At 37.8% G+C, this 18,922-nt stretch overlaps 1 protein-coding gene across 5 annotated transcripts in view; it reads left to right on the top strand.

Moving 5' to 3' along the window:
• The window catches only part of WAPL (WAPL cohesin release factor), an 81,816-nt gene that overhangs the window by 22,307 nt on the left and 40,587 nt on the right, over positions 1-18,922 (top strand). For 3 of the 5 annotated variants that reach the window (XM_025434195.3, XM_049109090.1, XM_025434196.3), the window contains exons 3-4: positions 4,310-5,353; positions 7,452-7,570. In XM_025434195.3, the coding sequence (XP_025289980.1) occupies positions 4,310-5,353; positions 7,452-7,570 (1,163 nt within the window). The remainder of the gene's footprint in view (positions 1-4,309; positions 5,354-7,451; positions 7,571-18,922) is intronic. The other 2 variants (XM_025434197.3, XM_049109089.1) reach the window with 1 other exon arrangement.

The following is an 18,922-nucleotide window of genomic DNA, read 5'->3' as shown; positions in this document are numbered from 1 at the left end:
CTCTTTGAAGTAAACTTTCCCTCCCTGAGGTCATAAAGATATACTCAGATATTTTAAAAACGTTCTATTTTTTCCATACTTAGGTTCTCTTAACTCATCTGGATGTGTAGGAGTTCTTTTAATGAAGGGAATTGACCTCTTTTTTGGTAGTATTAATTGCAATTATGTTTTTTACGTTTTATTGTTCCTTTAACTTGCTGAAATTTTAGATTTTATATAAATTAACATGGATTGGGGATCCCTGGGTGGCGCAGTGGTTTGGCGCCTGCCTTTGGCCCAGGGCGCGATCCTGGAGATCCGGGATCGAATCCCACATCGGGCTCCCGGTGCATGGAGCCTACTTCTCCCTCTGCCTATGTCTCTGCCCCTCTCTCTCTCTCTCTCTCTCTCTGTGACTATCATAAAAATAAATAAATTAATTAATTAAAATAAATAAATTAAAATGGATTATGGGCTTTGTCTTAGAGAACTTCCCCATTCCAGAGTAATGTATTTTTTAAAAAGATTTTATTTATTTATTCATGAGAGACACAGGGAAGGAGAGAGAGAGAGAGAGAGGCAGACACACAGGCAGAGGGAGAAGCAGGCTCCGTGCAGGGAACCTAATATGGGACTTGATCCTGGGACTCCAGGATCATGCCCTGGGCCGAAGGCAGGCACCAAACCACTGAGCCTCCCAGGGATCCCCCTAATGTGTTTTTAAAAATTCTGTTTTATTTTATAATATGTATATAGTTTCATTTTCCATATGCAAGTCTTTGTTTAATCTAGAATATATTTATTTTATTTTAAATTTATTTATTCATGAGAAACAGAGAGAGGCAGAGACCCAGGCAGAGGGAGAAGCAGGCTCCATGCAGGGAGCCCGATGTGGGACTTGATTCCGGGTCCTCAGGATCACGCCCTGAGCTGAAGGCAGCGCTAAACCGCTGAGCCACCCGGACCGTCCTAGAATATATTTTAATATTCAGTTTATTTCCCCCAGATGTTTCACTACCCTTGATTGAATAATCCATTTTTCCCATAGAAATTCGAAATTCTAGTCAATATACACTGACATACTGCATATATTTTCCTCCTTCTCTTTTTCGTTTAAACCAATAAAAGTATATTTTAGTTTGAAAACTTGCTGAAACTATACATACTATCCCTGAAAAATGTGTGCACATTTTCATACAGTTTCACAAAATATGAAGAACCTGTGAAACTCATTAATAAATCTCTGCTCACAAACTTACCTTCCTTTAAAATAAAAGATTTTATTTATTTATTCATGAGAGAGAGAGAGAGAGGCAGAGACACAGGCAGAGGGAGAAACAGGCTCCATGCAGGGAGCCTGATGTGGGACTCGATCCCGGGTCTCCGACTCGATCCCGGGTCTCCAGGATCACACCCTGGGCCGAAGGCAGGCGCTAAACCACTGAACCATTGGGGCTGCCCTCAAAACATTTTTTAAAATAAAGTTATATCTATAAGTTTCTTTAGCGAATATAATTTACTCATCTATTCAATTATATGGCAAAAACGGTCTTACAGATGAATTATTAAAGTACATTATGTATTTTTAAGTTTCTGAAATACATTACATAGATAAAAGCCAACGTAACCAACAGTTCTGCCTATGATGTCCAAGTTCTTTATAACCATATTCTAATACACAAAATAAACACTTTCCATAGTCCTTCATCATTTAGCTCTGAAACAAATATTTATAACTATACCTTCAGAAGAGAAAACAATACCTTACCCTGAAATGCAGAACTACTTTCAGCTGTCCTCCTCCCTCAAATACCCCAGCCTCTCTGTCACATAAATCCATTTAGCTTCTTAAAACATCAAGTAGCAAAGAACAAGGTTATTTTTTTGTAATTTTAAAAGATGTTACTTATTTATTCGTAAGAGACACAGAGAGAGCCAGAGACCTAGGAGGGGGAAACAGACTCCTCGCAGGGAGCCGGAAGTGGGACTGGATCCTGGGACTCCAGGATCACACCCTGAGCCGAAGACAGATACTCAACCACTGCTGAGCCTCCTAGGTATCCCATAAACTTTTTAAGTTAGAAGGAGGGACGCCTGGGGGCTCAACAGTTAAGCACCTGCCTTCAGCTCAGGGCGTGATCCTGGAGTCCCGGGATCAAGTCCCACTTCGGGCTCCCTGCATGGAGCCTGCCTTCTCCCTCTGCCTGTGTCTCTGCCTCTCTCTCTTTGGGTCTCTCATGAATAAATAAATAAAATCTTAAAAAAAAAAGGATATTTATTACATAAAGCAATTAGAAACAGCCTAAATTAGTTTTGTAACATTAAGACAATAGAATGCTGTACAATTATAAAAGTGATGTGTAGGGGTGACAGGGTGACTCAGTCGGTGAAGCATCCAAATCCAACTCTTGATTTCTACTCAGGTTGTGATCTCAGGACTGTGAGACTGAGCCAGCGCTCTGGCTGGTAATGGAGCCTGCTTAGTATTCTCTCTCTCCCTCTCCCTCTGTTCCACCTCTGTCTCTTAAAAAAAAGGAGGGGGGTAATACAATGTTTAATGACCTCCCAGAGACCTTCGTGTAGTAAGCATACTAAGTACTCCCATAAGCTATTTATTAGGAAATAATTCCTTCAGTAATGCTGTAAAGTACTCTAGGTCAGTGGCTTCCCTTTTGAACAGATGAAGTTGAAGCCCTCAGGAAAACTCCCAAAGTTAGGGGTCTTGCCTGAGCTCTGAAGAGCTAGTTTAGCCAGGGCAACATAAGTCTCCAGACTCCGCTACCATGCTCTCTCTCCACTTGTTAGTAAAAGCAGTGGTGATATTTTTTCTGGTTTGGTTTTAGCCTTGGTTTTGTTTCTATCCCTTTTAAGATATCAGATGTCAGAGTTAGCTTTTAATTTTTAGCTTTTCAGTATTTTAGGCTTAGCAAATGGTACTTCTGAGATTATGAAAACTATAGTTCTTTGCCTTCTGCTGGGGACTGTTTAAGAATAAAACAGGTCAGGTATTAGATTCCTTCTCTAAAGGTAAGTAAATATAAATCTAACAAGTTAAATTATGTTTAAACCCATTGGGTAGCATTAACAGCTGTGCATTGAATTTATGTTATCATTCCTTTGCCCATACTTGATGGCTTGTTAATTGAGATCTGTAATTGGCTTTTCTTAAATACAAGTGCACTTTTTAAGTACTTTTACTGCTTGGCATAAACGTTTTGCTAGTGTTTTTCTACCACTCAATGCTGGGAGAATTAATCATAATACCAATTCAAATCCTATTTTCATCTCTCATTTAGAAAGGTTAACAGAAATGTTTCTGATGATAAAAATTAAAGATAGCAAAAATGAATTCCTCAAGTTCAAAATGAATAGGAAGTTAAGGTTTACTAAATTGCTGGGGTAGCCAGTTATCCACCAGAGCCACTGTTAAAAAAAGAAAAAAAAAAATCTTTGAGGTTACATGGCATATAGGATTAGGAGAAAGACTGGAAAGCGGAAATAGTGAAAGAAACCTGACCCAGAGATGGGTTTCTTGACAGAGTGGCATGCCTTATGGGAGTTCTTACTCCAGAGAGATACATTGCCAGAATATTATAATTTATTGTGTTATACTGTTTATTATTATTTTTTAAATTTTATGTATTTTATTTGAGAGAGAGCACAAGCAGAGGGAAGGGCAAAGGGAGAGGGAGAAGCAGACCTCTCTGCTGAGCAGGGAGCCCAATGCAGGGCTCCTGGGATCACGACCAGAGCCGAAGGCAGATGCTTAACTGACTGAGCTACCCAGGCACCCCTGTGTTATACTCTTTAGATTCTACTAAGTAAATTTCAATTTAAGCATTATTATTTGCAAAACCTCTGAGAAGATTTGGCTTAGTCATTTAATTCTGAATTGATCTAGTTGCTTAACAATGTTGAAATCTCTTGAATTAAGGGTAACAATTTTAAGGGACTTGAATGTCTAGGGAGAGTTCACTAAAAGACATGAGAGCTCTGTGCTAAAAAAAAAAAAAAAAAGGCCTGGGTGGCTCAGTCAGTTAAGCATCCAACTCTTGATTTCAGCTCAGGTCTTGATCTCAAGGTCCTGGAGATGGAGCCCTGTGTAGGCCTCCCATGCTAGGCGTGGAGCCTGCTTAGGATTCTTTCCCTTTTCCTCCCCCCACCCCTTAAAAATAAAAAAGGTGGAAGGGGAAATGTCAGATATGTAAACATCCATTAATTTCTTCATAATTTAATGTAACTGCAGTTATTTCAAGATTGATTCTGTACTGTGAAGTAGCCAGATTTTCCTATTTGTTTTTTACCCTTGACTTATTTTTAATTTTTATAGATAAAGTGGAGAATTTTAGTGAAGAATATGAAAAGAATAGTCACCATATTTACAAAAATGCTGAAGACAGTACTAAGAAACCCAGTGCAGAAACAACAGTAGCTTCTGTATACAAAGCTGATGAAATCAAGGAAACAAATGACACTTGGAACTCTCAACTTGGAAAAAGGTCAGAATCTCCATCAGAAACATCTCCCATTAAGGGATCTGTAAGAACTGGTTTGTATGAATGGGATAATGATTTTGAAGATATCAGATCAGAAGATTGTATTTTAAGTTTGGATAGTGATCCTCTTTTGGAGATGAAGGATGAGGATTTTAAAAACCGGTTGGAAAATCTAAATGAAGCCATTGAGGAAGACATCATGCAAAGTGTTCTTAGGCCAAGCAACTGTAGGACGTACTGTAGGGCCAATAAAGCAAAATCCTCACAAGGAGCTTCAAATTTTGATAAGCTAATGGACGGAACCAGTCAGGCCTTAGCCAAAGCAAACAGTGAATCAAGTAAGGATGGCCTGAATCAGGCAAAGAAAGGCAGTGTAAGTTCTGGGACCAGTTTTAGAGGGACAGTTGGACGGACTAGAGATTACACTGTTTTACATCCATCTTGCTTGTCAGTTTGTAATGTTACCATACAGGATACTATGGAACGGAGCATGGATGAATTCACTGCATCAACCCCTGCAGATTTGGGCGAAGCTGGCCGCCTAAGAAAAAAGGCAGATATTGCGACTTCTAAGACCACTACTAGATTTCGACCTAGTAATACTAAATCTAAAAAGGATGTTAAACTTGAATTTTTTGGTTTTGAAGATCATGATGAGACAGGAGGTGATGAAGGAGGTTCTGGGAGTTCTAATTACAAAATTAAGTATTTTGGTTTTGATGATCTCAGTGAAAGTGAAGATGATGATGAAGATGACTGTCAAGTGGAAAGAAAGACAAGCAAAAAAAGAACTAAAACAGCTCCATCCCCCTCCTTGCAGCCTCCTCCTGAAAGCATTGATAATTCCCAGGACAGTCAGTCTAGTGCTAACAATGCAGGTAAGCCTTTAAAAAAAAAAAAAAAAATTTAAGTAAATGCCTTTTAGGTTTAAATCAGCAGCTACTTAGTTTCTACTTAGACAATTTTAACTTATGTTCAATTTTAGTAGAAGTACTCTTTAGGACTACAGATTACCTTATCCAGATTTACAGCATTTTAAATGTTAATTCCACATTGTAAGGATCAATTTATAGATTTATAACTGATCCTTATATAATTGTGTTTTAATTCCCATTAGAGAATTTTAAGAGTATGTGTGTATAGGAGTATTAGAGAACTTGATGTTTCCACTTTGAAAATCCAAATGCAGTGGAGACTTAAGGGTAGATTTTGGCAGTTTAGAACTACACTGATAATGGAATGTAATAATGGAAAAATTGGAAAATTAAAATTGATAAAAAGCTTTGTATTTGGCTCAAAATTAATGAACTAATAAATGTTTAAAACATTCTCAAGAAATCTTAAGTCTTAATCTTAAAAATCATCCTCTTGAGTTGATTTAATAAAATTGAAAAGTGCTAGTTAAGTATTTATTCACTCTTAACAGTGAAGTTTGTCTCTTAAAATAGGACGGCCAGTAATGACTAGAGGCTCTCAAAGAGTTGTTAGTCTACTGTGAGAGACAAACAAAAGAAGTAGGTTAGCTTTGCTGCAATTAAGTCATTACCTGACAAGGGTTTTGTGAGGAAGAGTAAGTGAAAGCCTATGGGATATAGGGGCTATATTTATATATATTTAACCAAGTACATAGTTTCTTTGTATTGGTTTACTTGCTACGTAAAGTTTTTGTACTGTAAGTCATACGAGAGGTGTCATTATGGTGAATTAGAATTCTGATAGTATTCTTACGTATAGATTCTCTTGTACATCATCATACTTGAGACTACTCTACCATTTTGTTATATTTGGCCTAAAAATAGTTTTGTTAGAGTCGCTTTTCAAAACTAGAATTTTATAGGAATAGTGCCTAAGGGCTCACTCCTTATTCCCAAAATAAAGTAATAAATAAAGGGTATTGTCAGAATTCATCCAGTGTTGTCTTGAATCTCTTCTGGAGCACTGAAGTTTGCAGCAGCCTTGCTAGTCACATGAGATCTGACTGGGGAGACAGTTTTACAGTTGGTTTCTTGGGAGGATGGTAAAATAATGATGTATGAAACCTGAGCTCCTGTCTTCCCGCAGTTTACTTAGCTCTTATCATTTATTAACTTTGATAGCAAGTTATCTTAATCAGCAATTGAAAATCTCTGGCTGAAATTTACACTTTGGGGTAATATAACTTTTAAGCTTTGAAATGTGAAATCATCAGGTTCAGAAACTTCATGGTGATACCAAATAAAATTTAAAAATTAGACACCATTTGATAGATATAGCCAAAGTTGGAATTTGGGTCTTCATCTGATATATAAAATAGCAAACATTTTTAGGGATTGGGCTAGCAAAAGTCTTCCTGTTTTTCTTTTTTGTGTTTAGGCTAGAAAAAAAAATATAGTCATTTAGGAATTAATCTAATTCTTTGCTTATTTTTTGTATGAAGACCAACAAATCATTGAGCTATATTGTACTAGGTCATTTTCTATCTTTTGCTAAGGATAGCTTCTTTTTTTTTGTTTTGTTTTGTTTTCTTTTTTTTTTCTGTTTTTGTAGATGTAAGCAGACATACTTTGAAGGCCAGCATGATTCAGTTTTACTTAAGTTCTAAGAAAATGTTAAAGGTAGATACCACCTGATATAGTGTGTATGTGTTTAAATTAGACCATCCTAATGTCATTGTCCATAGATATTCAACAGTTATTTTACAGAAAAATTAATTTTTCCATTTACATAAAATAAAACTGAAGCACGTACACTGTAACTAGATTTCTGATTTTCTCTTAGAGTAGGGATCTGATTTTTCTCCTAGAGTAGGGAGCAAACAGGAGGGTGAGAATGGCAAAATGGGACTTAATATTGTTAGGAATATTTTGTCAACTGAGTGGTGATTTTATTCCTTTTATTCTTTTCCCTCCCAATAAATCACTCCCCCAAATGTTCATAGTTTGTTTGGTAGTTAATTTGAAGTATTAGAAAGCTAGCTAGTTTTGATTACCATTTCAGAAAACTTGGATTTTACAGAGGACTTGCCTGGTGTGCCTGAAAGTGTGAAGAAGCCCCCAAATAAACAAGGAGATAAATCAAAAGAAAACACCAGAAAGATTTTTAGTGGTCCCAAACGGGTAAGTAAAGCATTATCAGTGATGTGTGTTATTTATTATTACACTAGGGCGCAGTTTTTACTTTTTCTATTTGAAAATTACTAACAAATTTCATCTTTTGAGGATGTAAGTCAATTTTTCAAACATTTTAAACCATTTTTTAAGTGTGAAAGATATACCTATTAAAATTTTTAGTATATATATAGTTCAGTAACATTAAATACATTCACAGTGTTTTGTAACCATCCCATTATCTATATCCAAAACATTTCATCATCACCAGCAAAAACTCTGTACCCATTAAACAATAATAACTCACCCTTTGTCCTTCCAGCCCCAGCTCCTGGTAAACACTGTTTTACTTTTTGTCTCTATGAATTTGCCTCTTCTGGTTAACTCCTGTAAGTGGAATCATACAATACTTACCTATCTGTGTCTTTATTTCACTAAGCATAGCGTGGTCAGGGTCCATCTATATCATAGCACATATCAAAATTTCATTCCTTTTTTTATGGCTGAAAAACATTATATTGTTGGTATATACTATATTTATTGTTGTTCAAGGGTATTCTGTTTATGAGAAGACCCTACTCTGCCATCCACTGGTACAACTCCTCTATTAGCTGATACTTCAAAAATACTGTTTGTATTAGTTTAAGCCCTAAACTGGCGGATTTAAAAACGTATTTATTCTCTTACAGTTCAACATGCCAGAGGTCCAAAATCAAGATGCTGGGAGGGCTATGCTTTTTCAAAGACTATAGGGGGAAATCCTTCCTTACCTCTTCCAGCTTCTAGTGACTCTGGGTATTTGGTTTGTGCTGCATAACTGCAGTGTATCCCTCTGTCACATGGCCTTCTCATCCTTTTCCCTGTGTCGTCTTTTAGAAGAACATTTTGTATATACAACATTTTGTTTATTCATCATTAGAGTTGTTTTCACCTTTTGGCTATTTGAGTCTCTGCCTTCAATACTTTTGGATATATACCTAAGAGTAGAATTTCTGTTTTAAGCGTCAAACTCTTTTCCACCGTGACTGAACCATTTTACATTTCCACCAGCAGTGCTCAAAGGTTCCATTTTCTCTGTCTTCACCAACACTTATTTTCTGTTTTTGTTGTTTTGTTTTTAAAGATTTATCTATTTGAGAGAACATGGGGGAAGGGGCAGAAAGAGGGGGATACGCAGACTCCCTGCCAACATAGGGGTTGAACTCATGACCCTGAGAGCAAGACCTGAGTTGGCATCAAGTTGGAGCCTAACCAGTTGAGCCACTGAGGAGGCCCTGTGGGGTTTTTTGTTTGTTTGTTTGTTTATTTAATTTTTAAATTTATTTATGATAGTCACACAGAGAGAGAGAGAGAGAGAGGCAGAGACACAGGCAGAGGGAGAAGCAGGCTCCATGCACCGGGAGCCCGACGTGGGACTCGATCCCGGGTCTCCAGGATCGCACCCTGGGCCAAAGGCAGGCGCTAAACCGCTGCGCCACCCAGGGATCCCTGTTTATTTTTTTAATAATAGCTATTCTAATGGGTATGAAATGGTATTTTATTTCCCTAGCTAGAGATATTGAGCATCTTTTTTTGTACTTCTTGGTTATTCTTATATCTTTTTTTGGATAAACAGCTATTCGAGTCCTTTGTGCATATTTGAATCAAGTCATTTATCTTTTTGTTGTTGAGTTATAGGGATTCTTTACATATTAATCCCGTATTAGAGAAATAATTTGCACATTGATACCTCATTCTGTGACTTGTCTCTTTTTAAAAAAAAAAAAAAACATTTTATTTATTTATTCATGAGAGAGACAGAGAGAGGCAGAGACACAGGCAGAGGGAGAAGCAGGCTCCATGCAAGGAGCCTGATGCGGGACTCGATCCTGGAAATCTGGGATCACACCCTGAGCCAAAGGCAGATGCTCAACCGCTGAGCCACCCAGGCATCCCAGATTGAATGTTTATAAACAGCAAAAGGATAAGCGTGTCTAAGAATGAATAAGGCTAAGTCATACAGCCTCATTTTATTTTTATTCTTTTATCTCTGTGAAGAGCTAATTGGGAATCATTTCAGAATAATTGTGCTATACTTTTGTACCCCCATATGCCCACCTCCTCACCAAAAAAAAAAAAAAAAAAAATGCTTAATGCTAATTTTAATAAGCTCAAGTTGTTCTGGGGCCAGGGCAGTGTGGAATATAGTGTGTATGGCCTGTATAGACTTTAGTCATTAATGCTGAGATGATGTTTTTGACTTATATGAGATTGTGTATGGCATATATTGGTTTGCAGAGCAATAGTTACCAATTTCTTTGGTCTCGGGACCACTTTACAATCTTTAAAAATTTACTGAGAATCACAAAGAACTTATTTATTTTTAAGATTTTATTTATTTGACAGAGAACACAAGCAGGGAGAGCAGGAGAGGGAAAAGCAGGCTCCCCACTGAACAGGGAGCCCAGTATGGGGCTCCATCCCAGGATCCTGGGATCATGACCTGGGCCAAAGGCAGATGCTTAACTAAGCCACCCAGATGCCCCCCAAATAACTTTTTTTTTTTTTAAAGATTTTATTTGTTTATTCATAAGAGACACAGAGAGAGGCAGAGACATGGGCAGAGGGAAAAGCAGGCTCGACGCAGGACTTGATCCCAGGACCCTGGGGTCTCAGCCTGAGCAGAAGGCAGAAGCTTAACCATCAAGCCACCCAGACATCTCTAAAGAACTTGTTGGGCAGCCCCGGTGGCTTAGCGGTTTAGTGCCGCCTGGCCTATTTAACTATTTTAATTTTTTAAATTTTTTAAATTTTAATTTTTTAATTTTTTTAAATTTTTATTTATTTTTATTTATTTTTATTTTTTTTAAGTACAAGCTTTTTTTTTTTTTTTGAGAATTTATTTATTCATGAGACAGAGAGAGGCAGAGACACAGGCAGAGGGAGAAGCAGGCCCCTTGCAGGGAGCCCGATGTGGGACTCGATCCTGGGACTTCAGGATCACGCCCTGGGTCCAAAGCAAGCACTCAACCGCTGAGCCACCCAGGTGTCCCCATTTAACTATTTTTAAATAAATAAAATCTTTAAAAAAAAAAGGAATTGTCTAAAGAACTTTTGATTATATGTGCAGAGACAATATTTATCAAGTTAGAGGTAAAAACTGAGAAAAAAAAACTGAGAAAAAGTGAGAAAAATAGGGACTGTTGGGTGGCTCAGAGGTTGAGCATCTGCCTTTGGCTCAGGGCATGATCCCCGGGGTCCGGGGATCGAGTCTCGCATCGGGCTCCTTGTGAGGCGCCTGCTTCTCCCTCTGTGTCTGTGTGTTTGTCTCATGAATAAATAAATAAAATCTTAAAAAAAGAAAGTAGTAAGAAAAATAACATTGTTTTACATTTTTTGCAAATCTTTTAAAAGTGGCTTAATGAAAGACAGCTGGATTCTCAGCCTCCTGCATTCAGTATATTTCATTATGATGTTTTAATTAAAATATATGAAGAAAATTCAGCTTCACACAGATATGTGGACATATTTTAAATAGCCTTTTCAGGTAATTGTGAATGTTCTTTGGTACTACACCAAAACTCAACAAATGGGCATTTTTTAAAGATTAGTTGCAATTGGAATCTAAAACCATGCCAATGAACCTTTCATTCTGTTATATTAAAATCTGTTGGTCTTTTACTTTTTTTTTTTTTTTTTTTGGTCTTTTACTTTTATTATTATTATTTATTCCTGAGAGACACAGAGTGAGGCAGAGAGAGAGAAGCAGGCTCCCTATGGGGAACTAGATGCAGGGTTTGATCCCAGGATCCTGGGATCATGACCTGAGCCACCCAGGCATCCCTGTTGTTGTTTTCTTATTTTTTGGTCTTTGATGTTGGGTGGATTTTTTACACATACATGCTTTGTGACATCATACATTGGGTCATTTGGAAAATATTGGTTACACTGATTTATGTGCATATCTTTCAAATGGTGACACATCTCATTATATGGTATCAAAAAATCGCATTAGTATCACTGCCAAACTCCTTAGAAAAGTCTTTTTTTTAAATTATTTTTAAGCAATCTCTACACCCAGTGTGGGGTTAAACTCATGACCCCAAGATCAAGAGTCTCATGCTCCACCAGCCAGGTGCCCCAAGATAGCATATGTCTTTTAAGCATACATATATATGCATATATATGCATATAACCAATTGCAGTTATATGACTACAGTACTTAAAAACACTAGCCATTCTTTTATATGGTGTGATGTCTAGTCCATATTCTGTTTCCCCCAACTATCTCTGAATTGTCTTTTAGTGTTTTTGTTTTTCTTTCAAACCATAATCATTTAGTTACATCTTTTAAGTCTTGAACAGTCCCCTTGTCTTTTAAAAATTTTCGTGGCACTGATTTATTTTGAAGAACTCATGATATTTGTCTTGTAGAATATTTCACATTCAGAATATATCTGATTTTTCTTTTTCCTGATGGTGTCCTTTACTATATTAAAGTAGTATAGTGGCATAAAACACTGGAAATTAAGTCTGATTAGGTTCAGGTTAAACATATTTTGGCCTGATTAGGTTCAAGTTAAAGGCTGATTAGGTTCAGGTTAAACATATTTTGGCAAGAATAAGTCTAAGTGATAATTGTGTATGTTGCTTTGCATTAGAAGCTACGTAGTACCTGGTTATTCTGCTCAATATTGTTTGACTACCAAATGAAGTTTGTGATCACCAAGTCTCCAATAAGGGCATATTTTTCCTTTTGTAATTTAGTTAGCTCAATTGGAAGTAAACTTCTAGGTACTACTGTGGCACCATGTGAATATACTGTTCCCCGTTATTGTTTCACTTCATCATTTTAGCATCCATTGTTGATCTTTGCATCATTTATTACATTGACAGTTGCAGAATGGTGAGTTTTCTAATTGCTGTTGCTTCCGCATTTAATAACTGGAATTCTGTAAAAAGTTGTCTTCCTCCTTTCCCCACTCGTTGCTTTTTCTCTCTCCTACACTACAGACTCAATAATTTTTATTTTTTAAATATATTTACAGGGGCACCTGGTTGGCTCAGTTGTTTGGGGGTCCAACTCTTGATTATGGCTCCAGTCATGATCTCAGGGTCAAGAGCTCAAACCCCATTTCAACTTCCATGCTAGGCATAGAGCCTGCTTAGGATTCTCTCTCTCCCTCTGCCGCTCCCCTCAACCTAGAATGGTGCGCGCGCGCACACACACACACACACACACACACACACACACACAGGTGTTCTCTCTCTCTTTCCCTCTCTCTCTCTCAAAAAAAAAAAAAAGTATTTACAATAGATTGGGCCATTGTGTACCATTTCAGCATATCACTTGTGTCCTATTGCTGTAACTGCATCATCTTTTTTTTCCCTTAGGATTTTATATTGTTTTTGTAGGTAATTTCTGCACCTGGCATGAGGCTTAAACTCACAATCCTGAGATCAAGAGTTGCTTGCTCCACCAGCTGAGCCAGCCAGGTGCCCCAACCCCATCATCTTTGAGTGTTTCCCTTGCATTTTGCACAAAAGATGACTGGGACTCACCTTGTATTTTACCTCTTTCAGTCATGGAACCATTCATTTATGCAAGGCTCCTTGGTTCTTTAGATGGGGATAGTACTTAGAAACCCAGATCTGGGTGCTGGGTGTCTTTGTTGCTTCTAGGTTCTGTTGTTGGACAGAGCTATGAAACATGTTGAAAAATAAACTGAGTTCATATTGTGATAGTTTCATTTCAAATTTAAGATTACAGAATTTTGTACTAGTTTACTTGCTTTATCCTACAGTACATATTACTTTTAAAATTATAATACCAATATTACTATGAACAGTAAATATACCGAGTGAAGTTTAAGATTTTTCCAGTTCTTTTTGTCTTTAGATTATTTCACTGAGGGGGTGCCTGGTTGGCTCGGTTGAGTGGGTGCCTTTGGGCTCAGGTCCTAGGATCTAGTCCTGCATTGGGCACCCTGCTCAGTGGAGAATCTGCTTCTCCCTCTGCCCCTCCCTCTGCTTGTGCTTACACATGTGTGCTCTCTCTCAAATAAATAAAATCTTAAAATTATTTCACTGATGATGAAGTCATGAAGTAACGTGTTCATAAATTCTGAACTCATTTTATCCTATGTGCTTATGTTACCTGATACTCATTTACATTCATTTATATTCCTTAGTGTTCAGTTTTTATTTATTTATTTTTTTTAATTTTTTTTTTAAGGTATTTATTTATTTATTTGTGATAGTCACAGAGAGAGAGAGAGGCAGAGACACAGGCAGAGGGAGAAGCAGGCTCCATGCACCGGGAGCCCGACGTGGGATTCGATCCCGGGTCTCCAGTTTTTAAACTTAGTTTTAAACTTAACATTGGAGTCATTTCTTTGCTACTAATGTGGCTTAGAAGACAGCAGTGTACATGTACTTGACCCGATTATGAAGCAGTCTCTCTGGCCTAAAGTAAATAGGTCATACCAACCTAGTATGCAGAAGACCTACTTACTGTTGATGGATAGTGTCTGAGAAAAATTGAGAAAGTGATTGCTAATTTATAAAACCAAGAGAGCTATGAAATTGAACTTACTTGAAAAATGTAATATGGGTAGAGCCCTGCCTTAAAACAATAGTCCTAGATAACATTTATTCCCTGAAGAGGCTCAACTTCAGTAAGTGTTGTTTTAACTTCCTTTTTAACCTCCTACTGAAATATTTGCCAAAGCCCTTTAAAGTGGGATTGTGTCAGAATCTTTTTACATTTATTAGTACTATTTAGTTGGATCAGTAATTTTCAAAAATGAAACTTATCCATGTGCTATTGTACTTTTGTACTTTTAAAAATAATAAAAAATGCTTTAGATCCAATGGAAGATATGTATCCTTTCAAAAGTATCTAGGTAAAGAATTTAGAAGTCTACTTCAGGACGAGAGCAACAAGAAGTTAAGCAGTATAAAATAGCTCATAGGAAATAGGTCATCCATTTGCCTTCAAGACACTAAAAGACTACTTCAGAGTTGTTAAAAAGGAGAAAGCCATTGAGAAATAGAAATAAGGGATATTTTACCTGTCAAGTTTTGATGAGTGTAAAGGAAGAGAGGAAATAAATGGATCAAAATTTTAAGCATTTTAAATTATATGTATAAAGTAATACAATGACAATGATAGATTTTTATATATAAGAAATTAGGATTCATGTTGTCTTTGCAAAAAAAAAAAAAATAGAGAAACTCAAGTCTCAAAGGAATTTTTATGTAGGTTACCCCCAAATCTCCAGAGAGAAAAGAAGGGGGGGTAAGTAGGTAGGTATAAGAAATGTTCTCAGCAGTTGTTCCAGTTCTCCTGGAACTGATAGGTCAAGTGGGAGTATCTGGGTCTTCTCTAATCTGATTAAAGACTCTAATGACCTCATTTCCGAGCAAAGAGGTAGTAGCCCATGGCTTGTGGTGGCAAGAGTTTCCCTCCCTACCTTTTGGGAGAGAATACTGTAGATATTTTGGACTGAATAAATCTTTATTTTGGGGTGGGCCCTAGTAAATTGGAGGCTATTTAGCAACACATCTGGCCTCTACCCATTAGATGCTGGTAGAACCTGTACCCCCACCCCCACCCCCAGTTATTTCAACCAAAAATGTCTGCAGATGTTGTCAAATGGCTTGTGAGGGTCAAAGTGGACTTCCCTCCCATTGGGGTGTGTGTGTGTCTTGAGAATAAGTTGCAGACCTGATGCTCATTACTCCTAAATCCTTTAGTTTGTACTTTTTTTCTTTTTCTTTTTTTTTTTTTTTTAAAGATTTTATTTATTCATGAAAGGGGCAGAGACACAGGCAGAGGGAGGAGCAGGCTCCTTGCTGGGAGCCTGATGTGTGAGACTCAATCCTGGGACTCGGGGATCATGCCCTGCACCTAGTCTGTACTTTCTAAACACAAGAGCACTCTATAGCTGCAGCATTCCCATCAAAACCAGGGATTTGTTTTGAAATTAATAAAGTAATAGAGATCCCATTCAGATTTTATTAATTGTCTCAGTAATGGCTTTATGGCAAAACAAATACACTCCTCCCTCCCAAAGAAAGAGCTCATGATCCAGTCCAGAATCACATGTTGTGTTTAGTTGTGACAAGTCGCTACTCCTTCAGTGTGGAACATCTGTGTCTTTCCTGGTCTTTCCATCGCGTTGACATCTTTGAAGAGTTAAGATCAGTTATTTGTTGTGTTGTGATTTAGTTATTTGTATTTGGTGGAAATACCACAGAAGAGGTACTACGTTCTCATTGCTTCATATCAGGTGGCACACAGTTGTCGCTTTGTACCATTACTATTGATGTTAACTGATCCCTTGATATCTATCAGGTTCTTTAGCTTTCCTCATCAAACTTTCACCCACTAATTTTAGCATTCATTTTTACCCATGTCAGTTGTTTACTATGGTGGTTGTTGAATGTTTTTTTCTAATTTGCATCATTCCTTCTACGGTTATTAGCAGTTGGCCCTTCTATTTTAAGAGAAATTTTTCTCACCTTCCTGTAAGACTGTGTGTATTTATATATTCATTTCTTTATGTCGGTATGAACATGGATTCCTGTTTTATTTAATCATTTATTGTTGTTATTTAAATAATAATACTATTGATACTTCAGTGCCCAGATTAGATTTGGCGTGTGGATGTTCTTCAAACTTCTTTTTAATGTGTCTAAGTCTTGTTTATTTCTTTACTTAATGACATACTGAGATGTTCAAGACTCATAGTGGGGCACCTGGGTGGCTAGGTGGTTCAGTGTCTGCCTTTGGCTCAGGTTGTGATCCCAGGGTCCTGGGATCAAGTCCCACATCTGGCTCCTTACATGGAGCCTGCTTCTCCCTCTGTCTGTGTCTCTGCCCCTCTCTCTGTGTCTCTCATGAATAAATAAATAAAATCTTTAAAAAAAAAAAAGACTCATCATATTACTTTCTCAGCCCTGGAATCAACCATTTACCCAAGGACCCCTGGTTGCTTCTTCTTCTTTTTTAATATTTTATTTATTTATTCATGAGAGAGAGAGTGAGAGAGGCAGAGACACAGGCAGAGGGAGAAGCAGGCCCCATGCAGGGAGCCCTACCACGTGGGACTCAATCCGGGGTCTCCAGGATCATGCCCTGGGCTGAAGGCGGCACTAAACTGCTGAGCCACCCAGGCTGCCCCCTTGTTTTCTTTTAGTGGAAAATGGTATTTAGAAATAAAGACTTGGTAGGGGTGCCTGGGTGGTTTAGTTGGTTAGGTGTCTAACTCTTGTTCTCAGCTTAGGTCTTGATCGTAGGGTCCTGAATTTGAGCCCCACGTTGGGCATAGAGATGAATGAATAAAACAAAAAAAGTTAAAAACTAAGAAAGTCTGGTGATTAGGTATGGTCATTTCTTTTGCATTGTCATTGCTTTGAGGAGGACTTTGAATTAAAAGGTAGGAAACATAAATATATGCATCTCCCACCCCCCCACCCTCCACTTACTTTGTATCTATATTTAGAACCATGAGTTCACACGATACCTAATTCAGGTTCAGTGCCATGTTTTATTCTAGGCTTTCCACATTTTGCTTCACTTTGCTGAGAAATCTGGTTTCCATTATCTTCAACATATTTATGTATTTTTTCAGTCTCATGTATATAACCAATTTCCTGACCACACAGGCCATCTCCTTGGCTTTAGTGCAACTAGCCAAGAGGTCCCTCTTGCCTCTCCCTGCCTCCCCATGTTAGAGAACATTACCTTTTTTAAGGATGCTACTCTGGTAATCTCCCCAGCACTTAACCAGGGATGCCAAAAAGGGTTGTTCGTAACAGGCTAGGGGAACACATGTGGCAGAAAGATGAGAAGGGTGAGGAAAACTTCTGGTAAGAATGTAGTTGAAGACACCTGGCTGGCTCAGTTGGTTAAACATCCCAACTCTTGATTTCAGCTCAGGTCATGATCTCTCAGGGTCGTGAGTTTGAGCCCTGCATCAGGCTCTGCTCAGCACAGAGTCTGCTTGTCCCTCTCCCTCTGCTTCTCCCCCTGCGCTCACTCTCATTCTCATGAATGAATGAATGAATGAATGAAAAAAATTTTTTAAGATTTTATTTATTTATTCATGAGAGACACAGAGAGAAGGCAGAGACCTAGGCAGAGGGAGAAGCAAGCTCCATGCAGGGAGCCCAATGTGGGACTCTGCCCTGAGCCAAAGGCAGATGCTCAACTGCTTAGCCACCCAGGCATCCCTAAATTTTTTTTTTTTTAATGAATGTAAAGATGATTTTAAAGAACGTTGAGATGATTACTCAGAAAAATTTTAACTCGCTAGGGAGAAAATTAGAATTTGAGGGATTAGGTTGGAACATATCGGTATTTAAGTGCCTGTTTCTCCTTATGGTTTTATTGGTCATTTGATGCCTTTTTTAAAAAGTGCCATCCTATTTTTGATAGCTGGGTATAGTTTCCCTCAATTCTGTTATTTGCAGTTGTCATATATGTGCTGAAATACTTAAATCATTTCTATTGCCTTCCCTGCTTTTTGCTTTATTTCTAGCTTCCATTCAGCTGCTGCCTTTCTCCTCTTTCTTAAGGGATTATCTGTGTGACCCTCAGTGCTTGGAGGATTCTATTTTACCAGAGACTTGGGTCAACTTACTTTGCTAATTAAAACTGCTGCTGGGTCACTGATGAAACTAATAACCGTATTTGTCAATCTCTGTTTCTTTTTTTTTTTTTTTTTTTAATTTTTATTTATTTACGATAGTCAGAGAGAGAGAGAGAGAGAGGCAGAGACACAGGCAGAGGGAGAAGCAGGCTCCATGCAGGGAGCCCGACGTGGGACTCGATCCCGGGTCTCCAGGATCGCGCCCTGGGCCAAAGGCAGGCGCCAAACCGCTGCGCCACCCAGGGATCCCCTCAATCTCTGTTTCAATTCCCAAATACTTGTATCTTCATTTTTATCATTTTCCTGTAGTTCAGTGTTGGGCCCATCTGACATTATCTTTTGTCTGACTCTCATAGGAACATTCTGGACTTTAGTTTTTTTCTACCTATCATTAAATATGACACTGGATTGCAGGCTTCTGGATAATTGAATTAAAATTTGCTTATCATTGTAAATTACTTGTTATTACATATTTATTATATTAAGATTACATGAAGCTGCAGTTTCACAGTTCAGTGTAATTTTATAGTTTCATAAACTCATTATTTTGTTCCATAAAATGAATTTAAATGGGTTGTCAAAAACAGAATCTTACAATTGAAGAGATTTTAAAGGACAACTCCTACCCAAGAGCAGATGTTCCTTAACAGTATCCATCATTAGCAGTTAACTCATGAAGCAGCTTATTTTTTTTGTCAGATTATTTTACCCACGATTACCTTTG

Source organism: Canis lupus, chromosome 4 (genome assembly GCF_003254725.2).
Source record: "Canis lupus dingo isolate Sandy chromosome 4, ASM325472v2, whole genome shotgun sequence".
NCBI classification, from domain to species: domain Eukaryota; kingdom Metazoa; phylum Chordata; class Mammalia; order Carnivora; family Canidae; genus Canis; species Canis lupus.
Note: the sequence above shows the minus strand (reverse complement) of the source record. Positions and strands in the feature narration are given on the sequence as shown.